Source organism: Myotis yumanensis, unplaced genomic scaffold (assembly GCF_028538775.1).
Source record: "Myotis yumanensis isolate MYYU_CA2020_CCGP unplaced genomic scaffold, mMyoYum1.0.hap1 SCAF_9, whole genome shotgun sequence".
Classification (NCBI taxonomy): Eukaryota; Metazoa; Chordata; class Mammalia; order Chiroptera; family Vespertilionidae; genus Myotis; species Myotis yumanensis.
The window spans coordinates 45,610,082-45,632,621 of NW_027223760.1; the positions used below are offsets into that span (position 1 = coordinate 45,610,082).

Genomic DNA, 22,540 nt, shown 5'->3' on the forward strand with positions numbered 1-22,540 from the left:
AAATGCCTTAAATACTAGTCATTGTACCCAGGCTATTTTATTTTTATTTATTTTTTAAAATATATTTTATTGATTTTTTACAGAGAGGAAGGGAGTGAGATAGAGAGTCAGAAACATCGATGAGAGAGAAACATCGATCAGCTGCCTCCTGCACATCTCCCACTGGGGATGTGTCCGCAACCCAGGTACATGCCCTTGACCGGAATCGAACCTGGGACTTTTCAGTCTGCAGGCCGACGCTCTATCCACTGAGCCAAACCGGTTTCGGCTATTTTCTTGATGCTTCTTCTCCCAGGGCCTCTGCCCTGCTCCAGGTCACTGATTGTTTGACCTTTAGGTTCCTTCAGAGCTGCGGCCTTAGATTTTCCTTTCACCATCCGCCTACCTTTCCCATGTATCAGAACCTTATATCCTGGATTTCATTTTCTCTTTTCTTATTTTGGTTAAACAAATCCTCTGATAGCTTCCTGAGAAATGGACCTTTGCGGTAATGTTTTTGACCTCGCACGTCTGAAAGATCTATATACTACCTTCCCACTTAATAACTTGGCAGGGAAACGCTACATTAGAAATCATGGAAGGAAAAAAAAATCACTTCCTTTTGCTACTTTCTGGCATCAAGAAGTCCGAGGCTATTCTGATACTTGATTCTTTTTAGAATCCTATTTTTCTTTCTTGAAAGTTTTTAGAATATGGGGTGAGCAAAAGTAGGTTCACAGTTATAATACAAACCATGCAATAATTAATAAATAATAAGATGTGCCTCGGTGTGGATTTATTTTCATCCATTGTCTTGGGAGCTCAATAGGCTCTTTCAATTTGGAAAGTCACGTTCTTTCATTCCAGGGAATTTTCTTGAATTGTTTTCTTTGATAATTTTTCCTCTCCATTTTTGCTGTTCTCTCTTCCTGGAACTCCCATATTGAACTTTCTGGACTAGACAGTAACTTCCTCATCTTTTTACCTTTTCTCTTTTCATCTTCTCATTTTACTTCCTGAGAGATTTTTCCAGCTTTTTATTTTATTTATTTGATTTACTTGTTTGTTAATCCTCACCCGAGGATATTTTCCATAATTTTTAGAGAGAATGGAAGGGAGGGGGAGACAGAGAAACATCGATGTGAGAGAGACACAACGATTGGTTGCCTCCCGCACACACCCCAACCAGGGCAGGGCTGGAACCTGCAGCCCAGGTACATGCCCTTGCCCAGGAATTGAATCCCAGGCCTTTTTTGGTGAGCAGGTCCAAGCTCTAACCACTGAACTATACCAGCCAGGGTTCCCAGAAGCTTATTCAATCTATATGTGCCCCTTCCTCCTCTGCCCCTCCAGTTCCTGCCTAGGAAGTTCGAGAGTAGTCCTTTGAAAATGCTCCCCAAGTGCTGTATACTGAATATTTATTCCACCCCCCCCCCCCCCCCCCCCGCAAGTCATACATTGAAACCTGACCCCCAGTGTGATGGTATTTGAAGGGTCTTTGGGAGATGATTAGATTAGAAAGGTAAAGTTGTCATGAATGGGATTAGTGCCCCCTCACCCCTTCTGCCATGTGAGGACTTGGTCAGAAGTTGACAATCCACAACCCGGAAGAGGGTTCTCACCAAAACTCAACCATGCTGGCACCGGATCTTGGACTTCCAGCCTCCAGAACTGTGAGAAATGTTTCTGTTATTTACAAGCCACTCAGTCCATGGTGTTCAGTTATAGTGAGCCAAGCCGACTAAAACACCAAGTAATTTTGATTTGACTCATCCTCATAGGTGAGGAATACTGGATGAAATGGCAGTTATGACCAAACTGCATGTTATTAAACCATTACTGATGTTTACGACAAATGGTTCGAAAGTGACAGCTGTAGAATGTTAGTTCATTTACAAACACCAGCTAGAGTCGAAAGGAGCCTCTTTTCAGAGTCAATTGTGCATTTTCAATACCACCATTTTCATTTCATAATGTAGGAAAAAGCAAAATACAGTGCTGGACTTTAGGAGTTTTGATCCACTTATTAACCTGTTTGAGTTGGCCAGTTCCTTGAATTCTCTCTGCTTCAGAATAGTTCCTATCTATACAATAAGGAGAGCCATAAGTATTCCCAACCTAGAGCAAAAGAAAGAAAAGTGCCACACACCATGCTACAGGAATGTCTTTTTTAAATTTTTAATTGATATTTAGAGAGAGGAAGGGAGAGGGAAAGGAGGAGAGAGAGAGAGAGAGAGAGAGAGAAACATCGATGTGAGAGAAAGACATTGGTCCACTGCCTCCTGTATGCTCCCTACTGGGGACTGAACCCCCAATCTGGGCATGTGCCCTGATCAGAATGGAACTGGCAATCTTTTGGTGCATGGGACCATGCCCAGTCAACTGCACCGCACCCACCAGGACCAGAAATATGTTTTAAAGGAAAAGACTTTGGTAACCAAAGTGTGTCTCAATCTAGAACTGGAAACTGTGCCGATCTTGGGGCATCTCTAAGCACATTTCTTTGGGTAACATAGTGTGTGTTACTTAGAAATGGTGGTATTTTCTTATGTAAACTTCTATTGTATAAATTACATAACCATGAAAAAACGGGAATAAGATGCCACTGTGATATTTATGCATGGTTTAATAGGGGAGCAGACTTTATCAGTATCTCAATGCACACTTCCACCTGGGTGGTTTATTTTCTTCAAAACTATTCTGAGCTAATTTACGATTGAATTCGTTTTGATGTTCAACAGCTTTGCTTTTCCTACAGTCATTTGCTAGTACTTCAATTTACTTAGCTCCCTAGGTCTCTTGAAATATATAATAAAAAAGAGAATCACCTACAAAACAGACAAATATAAGGCCTTATTCCTGAACAAGCCTGGAGGTTTGTGTTACCAGGGAGTGATTTTTACAAATGTGAAAAGGATTCAAATTAGGAGTGAGTTGGCAATGGATGGCTGATGGGAATGAGAGGGAGAGACTGCATTAATCTGAGTGTGAATACAATGATTTACAGTGGTTTCTGCAACCCTCCATTTCCCTCCCCTTTTAATTTTAATTTGCTCTTTGTTAAAAAAGTAAGAAGGAGGAGGAGGAGGAGGAGGGATGCTTAAGCCTGTACATTATCCCACAGTTGGAACATGAAAGTTGGTGACAGGAGTTTTAGTTTTCTTGTAACAGTTTCACTGATGACTCACTTGAAAACTGGGTATAGGGCTTATCCTTGTGCTACTTCAGTTCTTGGATATGTTCAAAAAGGGAGGCTAATTGATGCTAAGAATAATTAACTAGGGTGACTATTTAGAGTTCTAAGAGGATATTTAATCATGTAAATTTCCACTACCTTAACAATGACACCTGATTATATGTCTTTAACTATCTGTGCTTTGGCCCTGGCCTGGTAACTCATTTGGTTAGAACCTTGTCCCAATATTCCAAGACTTTGTGTGTTCATTCCCCAGCTAGAGCATATACGAGAAGCAACCAATGAATGCATAAGTAAGTGGAACAACGAATTGATGTTTCTCTTTCTCTCAAATCAATAAATAAATAAAAAAAAATAATAATTAAAATAAAACTATGCTTTGGCTAAATTCTGACAAGTTACATTAATAAATAAATGTTTTCTCTAACTTTATTTTACAACTCTATTATCCACATCCTTGTTATTCTTGTTTTATGGATTTCTTTTTTATCTGATAATATCTTTTCATGTTGTTTCAGGTCAATAAATCTGCTTCTGCATTTGCTGATACTTTAGATTCTAATCAAATCCTCTCTAGCCCTGGCCGGGTAGCTCAGTTGGTTAGAGCATCATCCTGATACACCAACGTTGTACATTCGATACCCAGTTAGGGCACATAGAAGAATCAGCCAGTGAAAGCATAAATAAGTAAAACCACAAATCTATGTTTCTCTCTTTTTCTCTCTCTCCCACTTTCTCACTCTCTTTAAAATCAATAAGTAAAATAAAAAAAAAATCTCCTCTATATTTCATCTTATTTGGATTAGGATTCATTCCCTTAAAATTTACTGTTAGCATATTAGCCTGTCATTTTTCTTATATGGACAAGATCCATTTACATAATAAAGGCATAATTTATGTATAACATGACTAGAAATGTATCTTAACATTCACATAATTTCTTGTCTCTCTCATTTGTGTATTAATTACTCTTCAATAATGTATATATCACTAATGTATATAAGCTAGGAGAGGAGAAATTTAACCATTCAACTTAGAACCAGACTTTTGCATTTATGACTGGTCATCTAGTTCAAGCCCCTCATTTTAAAAATAAGAAGTGGGTAAGTCACTTACTTGTCTAGGGCCACACAACACTTAGTGATGGAGTAGGGACTACAACTCATGAATCCTGTGTCTCCAGCCACGGTTGTTACTACTCCAGGCCTAATTAATACATTGCATGCTTTAAGTGATGAATTTGATTAAGGTCATTCCATGCTGAGTTAGTCCCTAGGTAAACTTATCTGTTTGTTTGCAGACACTGCACCTTTAATTCAGGCCAGCCAGATCTCTAACCTTGTGAAGCAGAGGTTCAGCTGGGGAACTGGCACTGATCCATCCTCCCACTGAAGATACACATGCTACCCAGATGCTGGATAGTCCTTGTCGTTTCTGAGGACAACACATCCCTTCTCAGTTGCAGCACTGCATTCTACATTCATCTGACAGACACTTACTTTACATCCACTATGAAACAGGCATTGTATCTTTTGTATCATAGCATCCCTGTCCTCAGGGACATTGCAATCTAAGATGAAGGCAAATGTGAAACAAGTAACTGTATAACGAGTTGACTCCTATAATGTAAGTGTACATATCTTAAAAACATCCACTTAAAATTTTTCTTCTTTGTTATTACACTTTCTTGCAAAATGAGCCATTTTAATATATAACTAACCAAGGCAGCAGATAAGCATATCATGGAAAGTTGGTTGGTTATTCATAATTGCCAAGGTTTATTTGGCCCATTACTACCTACCAACTCTTTCTCCTGCCAGGTGTACTGTTGTAATTTGGTTTTGGAGGTGGGAGAGCTGAAGTTTTGGCGTAGGGAAGTTGTTTTGGAGGTGGGAGAGCTGAAGTTTTGGTGTAGGGAAGGTAAAAATGAAGTAAATATTTTTAATGTCTTAAATTAGTATTTTTATTATTATAAAAGCAATCCATTATTTGAGTCAAACATTCAAATTATACTGGAAGGTTAAAGTGCAAAGGAAACATTCTTTCTATTCTGGATATGCACACTTAACAGTTTTCTGCCACCCCCCCCCCCCGCCCCCCCCCCCCCCCCCCCCGCCCAGGAATTTTCTATGCATACAGAAATATATATGCTGGTATATATATATATATATACACACACACACACACACATATATACATATAAATATTCATATTCCCCACAAATGGGTTAATGATAAATGATTTTTCACTTACTCTAGATATATTTATACATCCATATATATTGATCTATCTCATTTAAAAAATGTTAACCTATCCCTTCTTGGCCTTTGGCTAAGATCAAGTGTAAAAAATGTTTACCTTTGTATGCATATACCATAATTGATTTAAGCAGAAGTTGACCTTTTAAAAAGTCATAAATACTAAATACTGGGGTGATAACACAGAGAAAATATACATATAAACAGCTATTAACAGAGTAAATAAAACAGCCACAGACAGTAGAGTTTATTAAATGAACGACTATTTCTTTCTCTTTGACCACTCTTAGAACCCATCAGTAATTTGATTGCTTTCGTCTGCATTCAGAGCTGCTAACTTTCTCCCTGACTAACCTGAGGAAGTGGTAAAAGTGAAACTTTTTTTCTGTCTGAGATCACACTTACTGCTATCTGTAGTATCTGGATATGGTCACAGGTAAACAACATCCCTGCATTTTAACGCATATGGACTTCCTGACGATCCCCCACCCTCCTGTGCTCCCCACTTGGCTTGACTTCCTGGATTAAAAAAAAATACTCAGCTGCAGTCTATCAGGACCCTATCATGTGCTCAGAGCAGAGCCTAAGAAATCTAAGTGTTCTGCCTCACAATATGAGGAAGGCAGGGGGCTAGTTTTTAAGATAAAAATCTATGAACAAAACACAAACTCCCCAAAACTTCCTTTAAACCAAACTGCATTGTCACACGCTCACAAGCGCTTATTACGCAGCCAGATGACTCAAGATTACTACATTTCTATTCATACGGAGTTTGCTGGCCCCGAATCAACACACTCAGGCCCGCCCTCCCCCATCTTCCTCTGCTCTCCCCGGGGAGACTGACATTTGGAGCACTCCTTTGAGTGGAATGAAGATGATGTGTGTTTGCTGCCTGAACTGTTTGTTCTGGGATTTTATAAAGGCACTAAAGCACCTCCCGCCCCCCTTTTAAAGTTATTTATTTATTTTTCGAGGTGGGGGAAGAGGAGGTCAGAATCTCCTTGGCTTCTCAGTCTTCCAATTTAGACGTGTATTCTGAACGTGGGAAACAGACTAACGACTTCTGTTTGCTATTTACTGCAGAACTGGGTATTCACATCAGAAATCACATCTCCATCCCCTCTGTCGCTCAGCGTGTCGTGGGGATGAAGGAAACAGAGCCCTAGCCCTGCTTGGCGGGGTTCGAGTTGGAGCTCCTGCTTCTGCTCTGGTCTCTCAACCAGCACACCTTTCCCTCTGCATCTTTCCCCTCACAGCTTCCTCGGCCAAATGATCATAGTAAAAGTCACCGCGAAGCCTGAGGGTGTCCCCGAGGCCTTTCCCCCACCCTGACCCGGAGACTGCGGCGGCGGCCCTCCCCCTGACCCCCCAGCTCCGCGCTCTGGTCACACGGGGTCGTGGCAGAGAGAAAACCACTTGGATAAAAGATCTAGGCTCAATCCTTTCCTTTCAGGGGCCTGTCCACGGCCCGAGACGGGGGTCCCCAGGCGTCGCCCGCTCCCAGCCCTGCGGGTTCTCGGCCCTCCCCGGGCCCGGGTCTCCCGCGCGCGGGCGGGCGGGGCGGCAGGGCCGGGAGAGGAGCGCGGGGCGGCCAGGAGGGGGCGCCGCGGGGGCGCCAGCGGGGTGGGGAGGGCCGCCGACGACGCGGGCGAGCGGGGAGCCGAGGTCGCGCCGGGGTCCCGCGCCTGGGGGGCCATCGCCGAGGGGAAGGCGGGGCAGCGGCGGCGGGAGGGGCGGCGAGGGCGGGGCGGGCAGCGGTGCCCCGCCGCGGTTCCTTACCCCCGAGCGCCCGGAACTCGGGGCTGAGAACTTCTCTCCGCCCTCGCCCCGCGCCCTTGGCGACCCCGGCTCCCGCACCTGGTGCCCGGTCCGCCCCCGCCCCCGCTCCGGCGGCGCCGCCCCCCTGCCCGCCGCGCCGGGTTACAAAGGAGGGAAAATGAGCCGGGCGGCGGCGACGCGGCGCGGAGCCACCACGGCCGCGGCGATCGTGGCCGCCCCCGGCACCACGTAGGAGGCCCCCGCCCGCCCAGCGGCGGCCAGGCCTGAGCGGAGCCCGCGGCTCGCTGCCCGAGCCCTGCGCGTCGCCTCCCGGGCGGAGGAGGAGGCGGAGGCGGAGGCGGAGGCGCCGCCTTCCCCGCGCCGCGCTCTCGCCGTTGTCTGCGCTCCGCTCTGGACCAGTTTGGGGAAGTTGCCGTGGCCCGGCGTCGCCCAGATGTGCGACCTCATTGAAGCACAGCCGGCCGAGAAGATCGGCAAGATGAAGAAGTTGCGGAGAACTTTGTCGGAGAGTTTCAGTCGCATCGGTGAGTGGCGCGCTGCCCGGGCGCTTGGCCCGGCGCCCCCGGCGTCCGCTCCTTCTGCCCCGCGCTCCTGGCACCGGCGCTGCCTCGGCAGCCCTGGCTCCCGTGGGGTGCGCTGAGCTCCGCGCCAATGATGGAGGGAACGCCGTCCGGGACCTGGGGGAGGCTGGCGACACCCCTTTCCTTCAGGGTCTGGGGTTTCATTTGTGGGTTATTGTAAGCCTACAAATTGGGTTTCCCGTCCTCGCTGCTACCGCTCGGGCTTTCGCGCCCGCGGGGGGACCGGCGAGGGGACGCCCCTGCCCCCGCTGCTGGGGGACTGGGCGGCTGCCTGGGTCAGTTGTTATTTTGTGCGCGCAGGCGGTGTTGGTTTGGGGTGTTTAGTCAATAATCGGGCTTTGGAAATTGGTGAGACGTTGCGTTGTGCCCTGGCATTGTTTAACACAGCGAACCTAAAGGGAAGTGGGACAGGTACCTGGGGACCTTTTGTTCCGGACTCAGGTCCTCGAAAGCGAAATTTGGGTGTTCCGTCCCGAGGTCTCTGAATTTTCCCATCGCTGCAGGGAAATGCGCGCTGTGAACTTGCCAGGACATTCAGGAATGTCTCCAGAACTTCTTCCATGTGTTAGAGCTCCAGGGCTAGTATTGTCTTTTAAACCAGCCAACCAACCGACAAATAAAAACCGACCGAGAAATGTTTGAACGTTTAAGAATAAATTCATGCGACAGACTGTAGCTGGGTGACAACAGTATCACGTGGAATGGGTTTGCTAGATTTCTAGGGTTGGCCATAGAAAACCCCTTTAAACCTTCACACAGTGGCTGGCACCTAACATAACTTTCATTTAGACAGCTAACTGCTTTCAGCAAGAAAATCATGCTAGCACTAAAAATCCTAAGAAGACTTCTAGCCTTCGTTTCACTTTTTTTTTTAACGTGTCATCCCCGTTAATGAAAGTGTTAATGGGAATTAAGCAAGCGTTTCTTCAAAATAAAAACCTGGAGTGCACATGAGTATTGTTGTCATCCTTCTATCCACTGATTTAAAAAATCATGATATAAGTGCATTGGAAAACATGTAAACTTTCTCCCAGTAAAACAAAACATGGGCCAACATTTAGTTTTCCTTTAACTTAAAATTTCACATGGGGGTACCAAATCTTTCCCAAGATGACTGTAAAGTTACTGTGTGAACCCAGTATTTAGTCCCGGTTTTATGCATTACATGCATTGGCTATTTGCAGTTTCACTTTTACAGCTAGGGATGCCTATGAAGAGTCTGTACATTCAAATGAAGCTTGGAAGTAAGAAGAGTGAAGGGGACAAGGTGTGGAGCTGGTGCTCATTATTAAGGAGGATGTGTCAGCCCCCCACCCGGACCATCACGGAGGCGGTCTGCAGTCCATTAAGCCCTGTTCTAAAACACATTAACTGTATATTTACTAATGCTAATGACTCTGTTGGAGCCCTTCCAGTTTTTTTGTTAAATAATTCATTGCAATTGAATCTCAGTAAGAAACCAAGGACATTAATATAAAAATTCCTTATGTTTAAATAATTTCAAGGTTTTGATCGACAATCAGTAAAATTTAGATGAACTACAGTGCTGTCAAATGGGGCAGTATAGTTAATTGGATTTTCTAGCTAGCTTCCTGAGATTTAGTGATGTGAAACTCCTTTTGATTCTGGCTCTTGTTAAAATGCCTTCTAAGATCTAGTAGATTTTACTTCCTTTCGGAAACAGTACAGTGCAGTAAACATAACTGATTATTGTATTGATGGAAAGTCTTGATTCTGAATAGCCTATCTCATTCTGGAATACTGTAAAAGGAGATAAAGAGATTTAAAGTGATTATGATTTAAGCCCAAGACATTTATTCCAAGTAGCATTACAGAAAAATGAACCTTTGTTATCCATATATTTTCTTGCTGTTGTGTTTGCACAATCAAAAATCAGTGAAATCGATCTCATTAGTTAAGGATTTTTTTTAAAAAATATATTTTATTGATTTTTTACAGAGAGGAAGGGAGAGAGATAGAGAGCCAGAAACATCGATGAGAGAGAAACATCGATCAGCTGCCTCCTGCACATCTCCTACTGGGGATGTGCCCGCAACCCAGGTACATGCCCTTGACCAGAATCGAACCTGGGACCTTTCAGTCCTCAGGCCGAGGCTCTATCCACTGAGCCAAACCGGTTTCGGCTAGTTAAGGATTTTTAAGGTCTTGGAGGCTGTTGAGTTGAGGTTTTACGATGGAATTATATAGTATATAGGTAAAGGGTGTTGTGGGCTATGTGTCACAGACTGGGGATTTCTGGTGTTGCTACTTGTCGCTGAATGACCTTGGACAGGTCCCTCAACTTCTGAGCTTCAGTTTTTTTTGTGTACAAATCAATTTTGTTATGGGCATTAGTGGAATAATACATATGAGGTCCTGTGTGGTATGTAATACTCAATAGATGCTCACAATATGTTATCATTATTTGTGATTGCATCATACTGACATAATTGATCTTCTGGTGGAAAGCAAGAGAAGTAAGGGAAGAAGTGGCCCCTGACTTTACAGTAGAGCTAGCCTGAAAACAGGATAGGTTTTGGAGTTGGACTCAAATATCAGAGTATAAACTTCTTTTCTCTAGGAGAAAATCCAAATAAGGGGGAAGAAGTGCATTCAAATGAACATGAAGAAATGTCATTTCTTTGAAAGTAGGTGATTCCAATAGTATTTATGGTTTTCTGCTAAATAGTGTCAGTGTATTGGTTTGTTTAGGAATTACAATTGTTGTCTCATGGTTTTTTTCTTTTAAATTTAGGTTAGTATAAACAAAGACAAATGGGGATTTGTTAATTGTTTAGGGGTTTAATTAATTAGTTAAAGGGGGTTTTGAACCCCCTTTTTTTCTGCTTGTTGTGTACCTTGGGCAACCAGCAGAATTTCCCCAAACGCCAGAGTACTCATTTGTAAATTTTCTTAAGGTTGTTGTGAAGATTAAATCAGATAAAAATACATAAAATATCTAGTGCAATATGTGCCACATGATGGAGATCATTTCTGGAGGCTACTATTCCTTCATTACTTTGTTTATCTTCTATCTTTCTCCTTTCTTCATGGGTACTTCTTGAGGAGATCAAAGAATACATGTTTATTCCTGTTGAAGAATCCAATATCACAACATATTCATTCACTTTAACCAATCTGTGATGGCTTTTAAAATGAACATACTGACTTTATTTTGCTTTTTTAGTATGATTCAAAAGTGTAGCTTGTTATGTGATAAAATGTACAGTATTTTTGTTTAGCCATAGGAAGTATTAATCATTCAGCTACAGAAAATAAGGGTGACTTTGAAAGTAGGTGATATCCAATCAATGTTTATTAATAATAATTCTGACTACATGAAAGTGGCAGTGCTAATGTGTAATTTATTCCTGTGTGAAAGATCATGCCAACTTTGTCACTGCCCATCTCAAATACAGCTGATCTGAGATTACTGTATTGTAGAAGGTCTAATAGAACACGTTGGCTTTCAGGCCATGGCACTCTGATTTACGACATCTGCCAGGGAGTGACTGTTATACAGCTATGGTTCTTTTATAATATGGGTGTAATTGAATTTCATTAGTATTTATGGTTTACTGCTACATAGTGTCTGTGTATTGATTTATTTAACAATTGCTATAGTTGTCTCGTGTTTTGTTTTGTTTTTTAAATTTAGGCTAGCATAAACAAAGACAAATGGGAATTTGTTAATTTTTTTAGAAAGTTTATATGAAAATTTATTGATTTAGTTTATTTTTTTGCTAGTGGTTATTGTGTTTGTTTTGTTTTTTTTAATTGTTTCAAGTATTACATATGTCTCCTTTTTCTCCCGATTGACCCCCCACCACTCCCACCCTTTAGGACAAGCCCTCACCACCCCAGTGTCTGTGTCCATTGGTATTGCCAATATGCATGCATACAAGTGCTTTGGTTTATTTATTTATTTTTGAATGTTAGTCTAGGACAGTGGTTCTCAACCTTCCTAATGCCGCGACCCTTTAATACAGTTCCTCATGTTGTGGTGACCCCCAACCATAAAATTATTTTCGTTGCTACTTCATAACTGTAATTTTGCTACTGTTATGAATCGTAATGTAAATATCTGATATGCAGGATGTATTTTCATTGTTTCAAATTGAACATAATTAAAGCATAGGGATTAGTCACAAAAACAATATGTAATTATATATGTGTTTTCTGATGGTCTTAGGCGACCCCTGTGAAAGGGTCATTCGACCCCCAAAGGGGTCACGACCCACAGGTTGAGAACCGCTGGTCTAGGAGGCGAAAGGTTTTCTGTAGTATCTGGTATAAGAGTAAGGTCAAACTGACATTTCATCATATTCATATGAATGCATTTCTTCACCCTTATTTGGATTTTCTCCTAGAGAAAGGAAGTTAATGCTCTTTGATATTTGAGATGAAACCCATGTATACCATTTCTTTAGAAGAGTTTATTGGGAGAACTGAGTAAAAGGAAGAGTCTGTGGTTACACTGAATTTTTGGGTTCGTTACCTTGTGCTAAAAGTGTGTAACTCTAGAATCTAGTTGTCATTTGATAAGTCCATTCTGTCAGAAAACAGAAATGTAAGAGAAATGTAAGAAAGGGTGAGACAAAATTTAGCTGTTGTCCCTCTCTCAATGTAGTTTTAAAAGATTTTAATTTGAAAAATATGAAATGAATTCATATCAAGGATCCTTTCATAAGAGAGCATAGTGTATGGTTTTCATATGCCAAAACTTTAGAGTGTCTCAAATGTAAGGTGTTGTCTTTTTGCCATTGAGATACATAGCCTATTAATTCAACAACTGATTAATTATTGAGTACATGCTATGTTCTAGATATTATGCTGGCATTGATATTGGTCCTTGTCCTCATGACTTTAAGAGAAGACAGGCCAATGAAGGGGCATAGGCTATGTGTATAGTGAAAAATTCTACCTTGAAGATTGGCATAATTTGCTGTTGGAGAACATAGGATGGGTATCTCTTTAGTCTTGGTGAGATCATGGAATGCTTTCTAGAGGAAGCAATGTCTGAGCAGAAGAATGAATAGAAGTCTGATTATATTAAATGGCTTAATAAATGCCCCGCTGTTAACCCAGAAACATGTAATATGCTTATTATTCCATGGTATCTATGAAGACAATTGTGGGCTTACATTTATGTGAATGATTAATGACAATCAGGGAATGTAATCAATAATGAGATGTTGTATGCTTGTTTAGGTCATCAGTGACCTGATAAATATTTGGAAATGACACCTTTAATTGGCCTTTGTTGTTACTACTAACTGTTGTTCAGGGCAAGGTTTCCGTGTAAGGTGTCAGTCTAGCAATAGAGGGTTTCAATGAAGCCATAGACTTCTTGGTCTTAAAACGTTCTCCCTTGTAGTATCCAGGACTCGAGAATAATGTGTAGGGGAGAGAATCTGGCTTCCTGCTCTTATATCTTAGAAAATACACCTGCAGTTTCCTCTTCTATTTCCTCTTTTTATCTACAGACCCCACATCTTTATCCAGAATGTTGGAGGAATTGGCAGGATTTGGGGGGGGGGGGGGGGGGCGGGAGGGAACAAGAAGGAAATAGTCCACACTGGGTGTTGAAGAATTCTGATTTTCTGCTTTCTTCATCTCTCAACTTCAGGGACTTCATTTCATATTTGCAATTCCCTAAGGGATAGTATCAATTCTAATTATTTTAAAAAATATATTTTTATTGATTTTTAGAGACAGAGGAAGGAAGAGAGATAGAAACATTAATGAGAGAGAAATATCATTTATTAGCTGCCTCCTGCACACCTTCTACTGGGGATGAAGCCTGCAGTGCTGGAATGTGCCCTGACCAGGAATTGAACTCGTGACCTCTTGGTTCATGGGTCAGCGCTCAACCACTGAGCCACACCAGCTGGGCTCAACTCTAGTTCTTATTGGATGCTTTGCGTAAGAAAAACCATGGCTGAATTTCCAGAACGTTTATCATGTCCAAAATAAATACATTTAAAAATTTGTACTGTGAATTATAAGCTTGCTGCTGTTTGTATCTTATATGGCAGTTTCAAAATGATTTCCATTAATCTTTGTTAAATGTGCTAGGTCTGAGGCTGGACAATAGTTGACTTTGTATTTGAAATCAATGAGCTAATCATTTCTATTCCAAATATTTTTTTTAGATGAAACCATTTGTCTATATTTAATTTATGTAGGTCACTAATATTTTATAACAGAATCACTAGTCATGTATGTTAATTAAAGGACATGCTTTGGGTTGAGGGAGTGAGGGGTATAGTCTAGTAACATTGTTGACCGGTATTTAAAGAAAGCCTTCTAGATGAGAAGTTTTACATTCTAAGTTAAAATTTAACCATTCAGAATTAACCCTAGCTATCAAGAACACCTAGGATCTTGTATATGTATTTCGATCAAAATAGGTTATTTGAGATTTCATGTAAATTTAACAAAATACATAATAAAATATGTGTAATTGAATGTGAGAGAAGCCATTTGAGACTGGGACAATAGGACTTTTCTTTTAATTTTTCCATTCAGAAGAAATTGTTCAAAATTAAAGGAAGTAGAGGAATCTATTCCAGATCAGTTTCTTAGGCAAAAGGGGAAGGCTAAGAATTAAACTTTCAGAAACATTTTATCTCCCTCAACCTGCCCTCATCCCCCTTAATGGCACCACCATAACCACATACTTACTGATGTTTTAAAGTGACAAATTTTTAGTATGAAACAGAAAAATAATCTTTTTAAGATTGCTAGACTATACCATGTAAGCTTTGATATGATAACTTCAGCTGATATGATAACTTAAGCTTCTCTCGGAGCTTAATTGCCAAAATAATTTGCTTTCCATTGCTTTTGTCCAAACATGGCTTTCCAGGTAAGAGCTACCCAAGTATTTCTAGCTGGAGAACTATCCAGTGTAGACCAGTAAACGCCTATGCACAGTTCTATAAATTTGAAACATCTCTCCCAACGGGTGGTTTCATTTAAATTAGCTACTTTCTGCATTACCTTAATATGAAACATTCTAAGTAATTGTAGGATTTAAGGAACGAGCTGTTTGCCAACTATGCATGAAATACTCCTCTTTCTCTTTTTCAGTTCTGAAGCCATATATATATTTAAAATAAATTTCAGGTATTCACTAGTTCCTATAAATATTCTGAACGCATTGTTTTCTTTGTTGATGTTTTGTTATACAGTTTCTCATGTTGAAATGTTTGAATTATGTAGCTGCAGTGCTTATTGTACGTGCTTGGTCTTTCATCACCATACTTAAATTTTTCTCAGTATGAAAATCTCATTCAGAGCCCTGTGAAGAGTGGGTGTCATCCTAACGGTTGGTCTGGGAGGTCCCTAAACCATGCGTAAATATATATGCTTAAAACCCAGAAGTTTAAGGGGAAATTTCTTTAATCTTACTTTTTGATTTTTTTTTTTCATACTTTCATTTAAACATTTTCCTACAACAGAAGAGGTAGGGGAAGGATATGCATACTTCTTTTCCATACTTGGGAGGACAGTCTCATTTACATATGTATGAGAGTGTTCACAAAGATGCATGCTGTGCAATTCTCTCTCCCATTTGCAGTTTTCCTCTTTGTATTGTAACATTGTTATTCAGGTTGGGGTACAGTTTTACTTTCTGAAATGAAAACACCATACTGCTTTGGTATTTTTCTCTGTTTTCTAGAACTTAGATACTTGGCCTCTTTTTTGAGATGTTTCACAATAACTGTTTCCTTTCCTTTTTTTATTTTATAGCTTTGAAGAAAGACGACACCACCTTTGATGAGGTAGGTTAAATTTCTTTATCTAATGTTAGATGTATTTAATTACTGCCAAGTAAAGTCAATAGGTGCCAACTTCACACTTAGAAACAGAAAAAAAAAAGCCTTAAAAAAGAAACCAACAAGAGGTGATATCTCTTTAGTTACACTGTATTATTTGTCAATTTTAAATCAGTTGAATGAGTGAACAAAAATATGTCTTTTTAAATTAACAAACACGCGGAGACCCCCGTAGGCCTTGGTGGTGCTGCCTTGCCGGTGGCAGTGCTGGCCCAGCCCGGTGTGCTGGGCGTGCTCGGGGCCAGCCTGGAGCTGCTGGGCACCGCCGCGCCCTCGCACACCTCCTCTGGATCAGGGTGCGATGCCATGTTGACGCCACGTATTGTCTGTCAGACTCCCAGAGGACGAGCTGACTTTTCCCGTTCTAGTTTTCCTGTTCTTTGTGTATCAGACCCGTCTTTCTCTACCTGCTGCAGCAAGAGAGCCTGGTTGAGTCAGGCAGAGGTAACTAATAGCATTCTGAATGTGATTTTTCAATTGTACTCTTTCCTGAGCTTTTTCCTGTATCAGTGGGGATCACCAGAGAAATAATGTGTTTTCAAAACGTTCTCCAGAGTGCTATAAGGTGGTGTTTCATTGTTGCCATCCCAAGCCACGGCACTTGATCTGTGTTGTGAACTGGGCCACATGTGTATACGTATATACATATTACATGTTTTTCTATGAACACAGATGTGTCTGTACGATGGGCTTATCCTGAAGGCTAATGAAAGCCTAGATTCGTTTGGTGTGGTTCACCGCGGCAGATCCCATGAAAGATGTTACCTGTCACCCTCTGCTCTCGGGCTTCAGAGAGGAAAGGACGTTGGTGAGCCTGGCAAGTCCTCTTGGCCACGTGGCCGGCGGTGGCGCAGGGCAGGACTGCTCAGGGAGAACCTGCTCCAGACCGGGATTTCTGGATGGGGCTGGCGTCATTTGGCTCTCACGGTCGGCTGCTTCGTCTGCTGCACCTGTTCTTTTTCCCGGGCCCAGCTCTGCAAAGCTGTGTCCCTGGACTCCAAAGCCACTTCCCCTGCCAGCCTTCCTGAAACATCCTGTAACACTTAGTTCCTCTAGACCTGAGGCAGTAGAGGAATCTACTCTTCCCCGTCCGTCCGCAGTAGTAATCATGATGTTCTCTAAACCCGTATTTCTGGAATTTCAGCAGGGTGACTGAGATGTTTGTAGGAGAGTATTTTCTTCTTTCTCAGAAGAAATCAATGTGAGAATATTGGGCACCTTTTTTCTCTTTATAAAGAAAAGCCTCCCCTCTAATTGGGGAGGTAATGTGAGCTCTCATAAAAAAGAAAAATAAGAAAAAGGAGCAGGCAAAGTCTCCCAGATCCTATTAGCCAGTTGCAACCACTGTTGAAAGTTCTTCTTGTTTCTTTCCTCGTGTTAAGAAACAAGCGGAAAACCACAGCCCACATATTATAGCCGGCTCTTTTCCTTCTCACCTGGACCACACATGTTACTCTCCTATATTTTTACACGTGACTACTAATCATCGCTAGCCATGTAAAACACCTCTTGTTTAAATGCCATTGTTAATGATTGTATGTTACGCTGCCCTGTGGCTGTGACATGTGGCTTTCAAAATAAGCTAGGGCTGGAGCCTAGATGAAAGTTAAGGATGTATATACCATACCCACTAACTACCCACCCTCCATTACCCCAAAACCTCTGCACAAAGTCTGGATTTTGTAATTTGGGGAAAATTATCCTTAGCTTGTACAAAGTGTTTTCCTTCCTCGGTGCCACAAGAGATTGGTTAAATACCTCTGACCAGTAGATCTCAGAATGCTACCCCTGGAAGAGACATTGGAGGGTACGTGGCCCACATCACCATTTCACAGATGGAGAAACTGAGGTCTGGAGGGCCTGGAGTTTCCAGTTAATCAGGGGAAGACCCATGTCAGCAGCCTGGGAGGCAGCAGTAGTAAAGGCTGCCTGGGTATAAGGAAACCCTAATTTAGCCACCTTCTCAAGAGCACTTGATTGACTCTTTCCAAGCCTTTTACAAAATTGTGAGGATTAAATCAACTAAGGATTAAGGTTCCAGAACAGTGATGGGCACATAGGAAATGTCTCATTATTGGTATTATCGTTGTCCTTGTCTTTTTCTCCCTCCTCCTCCTCTTCCTCCTCCTCCTCCTCCTCTTCCTCCTCCTCCTCCTCCTCTTCCTCCTCCTCCTCCTCCTCACTGATGCTCTCACCATGACATCCACCTTCTGTAGTTGGGGTTGGGAAGCAGGCTACAAGGTTGATTTAGTTCGAAATTAAGAATTAGAGCTATGAGGAGAGTTATTTCAGATATTCCACTAGAATTCCATATAAGCTTTTGTGTGATGATTTGCATATTAATTAAGACTAAAACAATTGTCTAAAACCTACTACATTGCAGGTCATTCCAGGTCGGTCCGAGGATGACTGCATTCAGCTTTGTGATCCCTCAGGAGTCTTGCACATGGTTAACAGCCAATAACTAACTATTGAATAAGAGTCAATATCTGTTGCCAATAAGGAGAGCAAGTGTTGAACTGAGTGTCAGACGATGTGAATTGTCATTTGCCAGTTCCTACCTAGCGGGCAAGTCATTTAATTTACCCAGGGCTCAATTTCTCATTTGTAAACCAATCAGTTAGACTGTCACCTTCAGGTTGCTTTCTTATGTTTAAATGTATGATAGAATTCTATGTAACAATCAACATAAAATTACAATTTTACCAAGATCAGAAAAGAGCCCCAGATCTGTGATTATATAAACCGGAAGTCAGTGACTTCTAAGGTCATCTTCAGATTGTAGCGATAGAAGTTTTCTGGAACTTGCTTTGTGATCTTATGATTTGAATCTTAAAACCCGGGGCTGGGTCAGCATCTTACCAGGTAGATCGGCATTGGGATGTGATAGCTTTTCTCACTCTCGGCATTTCTGAGCTGGAGCTCCTTGGCTCTGTGGCCTCCTACAGAACGCCTGGAGCTGGAGTCTAGTTGCAACTCCTTGGTTTACACAGAGGATTTTTCTAGGGTGTGTGTACATGTTTGACCTTGAATGGAGAAGAAAAAAATATAGACCTATTTGAAAAATATGCTTATTTACTTGTTCTTAAATAGGCTGCAATACCCTGACTGGAATTTATTAATTTTCATAACCAGCCCGGAATTTATTCAGAAACTGCCTTCTAATGCTTGCTGTAGAGAGAAAATGAGAGGCACTTTGGAAATTAAGTATTGAGGGCCTCAGATGGTTACATTGGTAGGTAGTTTTGTTGGAAAAGGGAATTTTCTTGAAGCCATCATATTTGGAGAGAAGATGTTCTAAGGATGATCATTTTGCTCTGAATTCATTGTGCATCTGGGTCCTGATTAAAATATGAAGCATTTTATGTTCTGTGGGTTTAATCTGCACATTTGATATAGACAGACTAATCATCTATAAGGATATCCCAAGTAAAATTTTATCGGTTTTAGTTTATTTTTTTGTTGTTTTTTTCCCCCTACAAAACTCCCCCTTCCGCCCCCGAACTTTCTGATCTTTGGAGCCTCAGTGTTTGACACAGTACATGGCCAAAATGAAGGGGCCAAATAAATAATTGCTGGAGAAACAAATGGTTAAGCCCCATTGAAGCATGAGAGAACATTGCTATTTTGTGTCATAGTTTTAAGTGGATACAGTGTTTTTGGTGACATGGTGATGGGAGCCAGTAAGTGTCAACTTCATAACTGTGATACTGTTACAGAACTTCCCAAGTTCCTTTCTCACCTTTGGTCCCCAATAAATGGCATGGCATGTCCCCCGAGTGGGTCCATTCCTCCTGGGGCAGTTAACAATAGCTATACTATGACTTCTGGTAAATTTTTGAATCTTATTTTTTAAAATTTTATTTGTTTTTAAAATAATAATAATAATAATAATACCTAAAATGTAAAAGGTCAGAAATACAGTTAATCTGCCCCAATGTAAAATTACCACGCAGAAAACCTTTTGAACTTTGGGAGCAAAAGTTCCAATTAAGTATACATAGATGTGTATAGAAAGAGTTGGAAAAGTCGAAAGCCACAGCAGTTCATGAATGGTTCTTGTGCATAAATTGAGTTTAAACCGTGTAGTTTTAGTTCTGCTTCATGCCTCGGTTACTTTAGCTCAGATAAGTTGTCAGAACAAAGTGTTGACTATGCTTGGCTCTTTGGGGGAGAAATACAGAAATTTTAGTGACTAAAATAAACCTTTTAAATGTGAAGAGTTTTATTTGTTTATGGTATATGATCCAGATAGTTAAGCACTTATTTGTTTGGAAAAAAAAAAGGTGGTCACTTATGAATTTTTCTAATTGTCCTTCACTCTGTTCAGTTATTTCATGTTTGCGAAATATAAGAGACTGCCAACACATTGCCATTTTCTAGCTATTTTTTTTTTTTTTTATATTTTATTGTTTTTTTACAGAGTGGAAGGGAGAGAGATAGAGAGTTAGAAACATCGATGAGAGAGAAACATCGATCAGCTGCCTCCTGCACATCTCCTACTGGGGATGTGCCCGCAACCCAGGTACATGCCCTTGACCGGAATCGAACCTGGGACCTTTCAGTCCGCAGGCCTATGCTCTATCCACTGAGCCAAACCGGTTTCGGCCATTTTCTAGCTATTTTATTTTTTATATGCTAAAAAAGTGTGTACAAAGCCTACTAAATAGCTTCACATTTTTACATTTGAACTGTAACTTCTTCAAGTACCTTCTTCTAGGTTAACTTGCTTCCTGTCTGCTGAATGTGATCATTCTGTGAGATGGATGGGGGCAGTATCCATCGATTTCAGCTTCTAGTCCATGCCCCTCTTGGCTATTTTGTATAAAGATGTAACTATAACACTGACCTGCAATGATAAATGTGGTGGTGATTTTTATGAGAACTAGAGTCCAGGGGTTAGGTACAAATACAATTTGGGGATATTCCTGGTCATTCTTTTCCATCCATTGAGGGTAGTGGAAGTTGTTGCAGTCTTTTCTCACCCCAACCATCATCGTTGGAGGCCTCGGGGTCTGTGTGAATGATGTATGCATTGTATACAAGGGTCTCACTTCAGACTTCCCTGACTTTCTCATCGAAAGTAATAAATCCCAGCCTGGCCGGCATGGCACAGTGGTTGAGCTTCGACCTATGAACCAGGTTGTGGGCTCGATCCCAGTGTGGGGTGTGCAGGAGGCAGCTGATCAGTGATTCACTCTCATCATTGATGTTTCTACGTCTCCCTCTCCCTTCCTCTTTGAATTCAAAAAAATATTTAAAAATAATAAATCCCAGGAATAACCTTCCCTTCCTAGCCCTCTCACTCCGGCTGCACTCCCTCTGTCTCTTCTTCATCGCTGGCTTCCAGGTTCCAGGTAACCCCTCCTTTGCTTGCGCTGTCCATTCCTCCAGCCCACAGTCCATCCCCTGCTTCCCTGTTCATTTATGGCACATCACTCTCTTGCCAGTATCCTCAATAGCCTTGCCCCTTTGTACGTTGCTTGTAATAGACTCTGCCAGCCCTTGATTTTGAGCTGGCGTCTTTTCCTTTCTTGCCAAGAGCTGCTGGAGGATATCACACCACAGCGTAAGTACATTTATCCTCTCCAGCCTCAGCTGGAACCTGAGGCAGCTGTGCATACTGTGTGGCTGGCCTCGTTCCTGCCGAAACCTTTCCACTCTCCCCAAACCTCCTAGCAACCCTCCTTCCTTTAAGTAGATGACTTTCCCTCTGTATTAGTTTGCTAGAGTTGCCATAGAAATTCACTACAAACTGGGTGGCTTAAAATGACAGAAATGGAGTGTCTCACAGTTTGGAGACCAGAAGTCTGAAATCAAAGTGTCGGCAGGGTTGGTTTCTTCTGAGGTCTGTGAGGGAAGGATGTATTCCAAGCCCCTTTCCTTACCTTGTGGATGGCCACCTTCTCCCTTGGCTTCTTCACATCGTCTTCCCTCAATTTTATATTTCCCCTTTTTGTAGGGACATCAATCAAACTGAATTAGGGTCCCACTTTGCTCCATTAGGACCTCATCTTAATTTAACCAGTTACATTTGAAAGGGCCCTGTTTCTAAATAAGATCACATTCAAAAGCCCTGGGGGTTAAAGGACTTCAACATAGGAATTTTTTGGTGGAAAAAGGGCAACTCGTAACTCCCTCTACCTTCTTACAACACTTAATGCTATTAGGCATCAGCACCTCACCCACCCATGTACCTTCCTTTGCTCCAATCTTACTTCCCACCCCCACCCCATCTTGGAGGACGGTTGTCTTTTCCGTGCTAGGCTAGTTCCTCCTCTCCTCTTGATTCCTTCCCCTCCCTTCCATGCCAGAAATGGTATAATTGAGTCTTATCTACATTTTCTGTTTCTTCCTTTGTGTCTAGGTGTTACACCATAGGCCCTGAGCGTGGTGAAGTTCCCCATCTCTTTCATCATACCAGAAACCCTCTGTCCTCTGTGGTCATGTTTTCATGCCCCCCCTCGAGGGGTTTGTCCTTCCCTTGCTTCTGGCTGCCCCGTAATATCATACTCACGTCAGTGTGGCTGACTCAGCTTTCTGAACGCCACACCGTGAGGTCCAGCTGCCCACTAGATGCTTCTGCCTCTGCCTTTCAAGGTCACCTCAGTCTCAGCACTTACAAAATGTTACTGATTCTCATTTTCCCTAAACCTGCACCCGTTCTCTTTCCTATCTCAGTGACTGGCTGTAACAGCCACATGGTTTTCCAGGGCGAAAACCTGACACCATCACCCGAGCCCTAAACCCAGGCATTGGCCCTTGTCCCCGTGCCATCTCCATTCCCACCACTGAGGTGCATGTTCAGCCTCATCCTGTCCTGCCTGGACTTGCCGTGGTCTAACTGGCTTCCCTGCCTTCAGTTCCAGCTGAATGACAGATACGAAATACACATCAGGCTCT

At 42.0% G+C, this 22,540-nt stretch overlaps 1 protein-coding gene across 2 annotated transcripts in view; it reads left to right on the forward strand.

Annotated features, from left to right (window-relative positions):
* Window positions 1-7,515: 7,515 nt before the first annotated feature.
* Window positions 7,516-22,540, forward strand: part of CDK14 (cyclin dependent kinase 14) — a 522,981-nt gene continuing 507,956 nt past the window's right edge. Inside the window, exons 1-2 of one of the 2 annotated variants that reach the window (XM_070424219.1) lie at window positions 7,516-7,736; window positions 15,552-15,583. In XM_070424219.1, the coding sequence (XP_070280320.1) occupies window positions 7,646-7,736; window positions 15,552-15,583 (123 nt within the window). In that variant the 5' untranslated portion in view covers window positions 7,516-7,645. The remainder of the gene's footprint in view (window positions 7,737-15,551; window positions 15,584-22,540) is intronic. The other variant, XM_070424218.1, reaches the window with a different exon arrangement.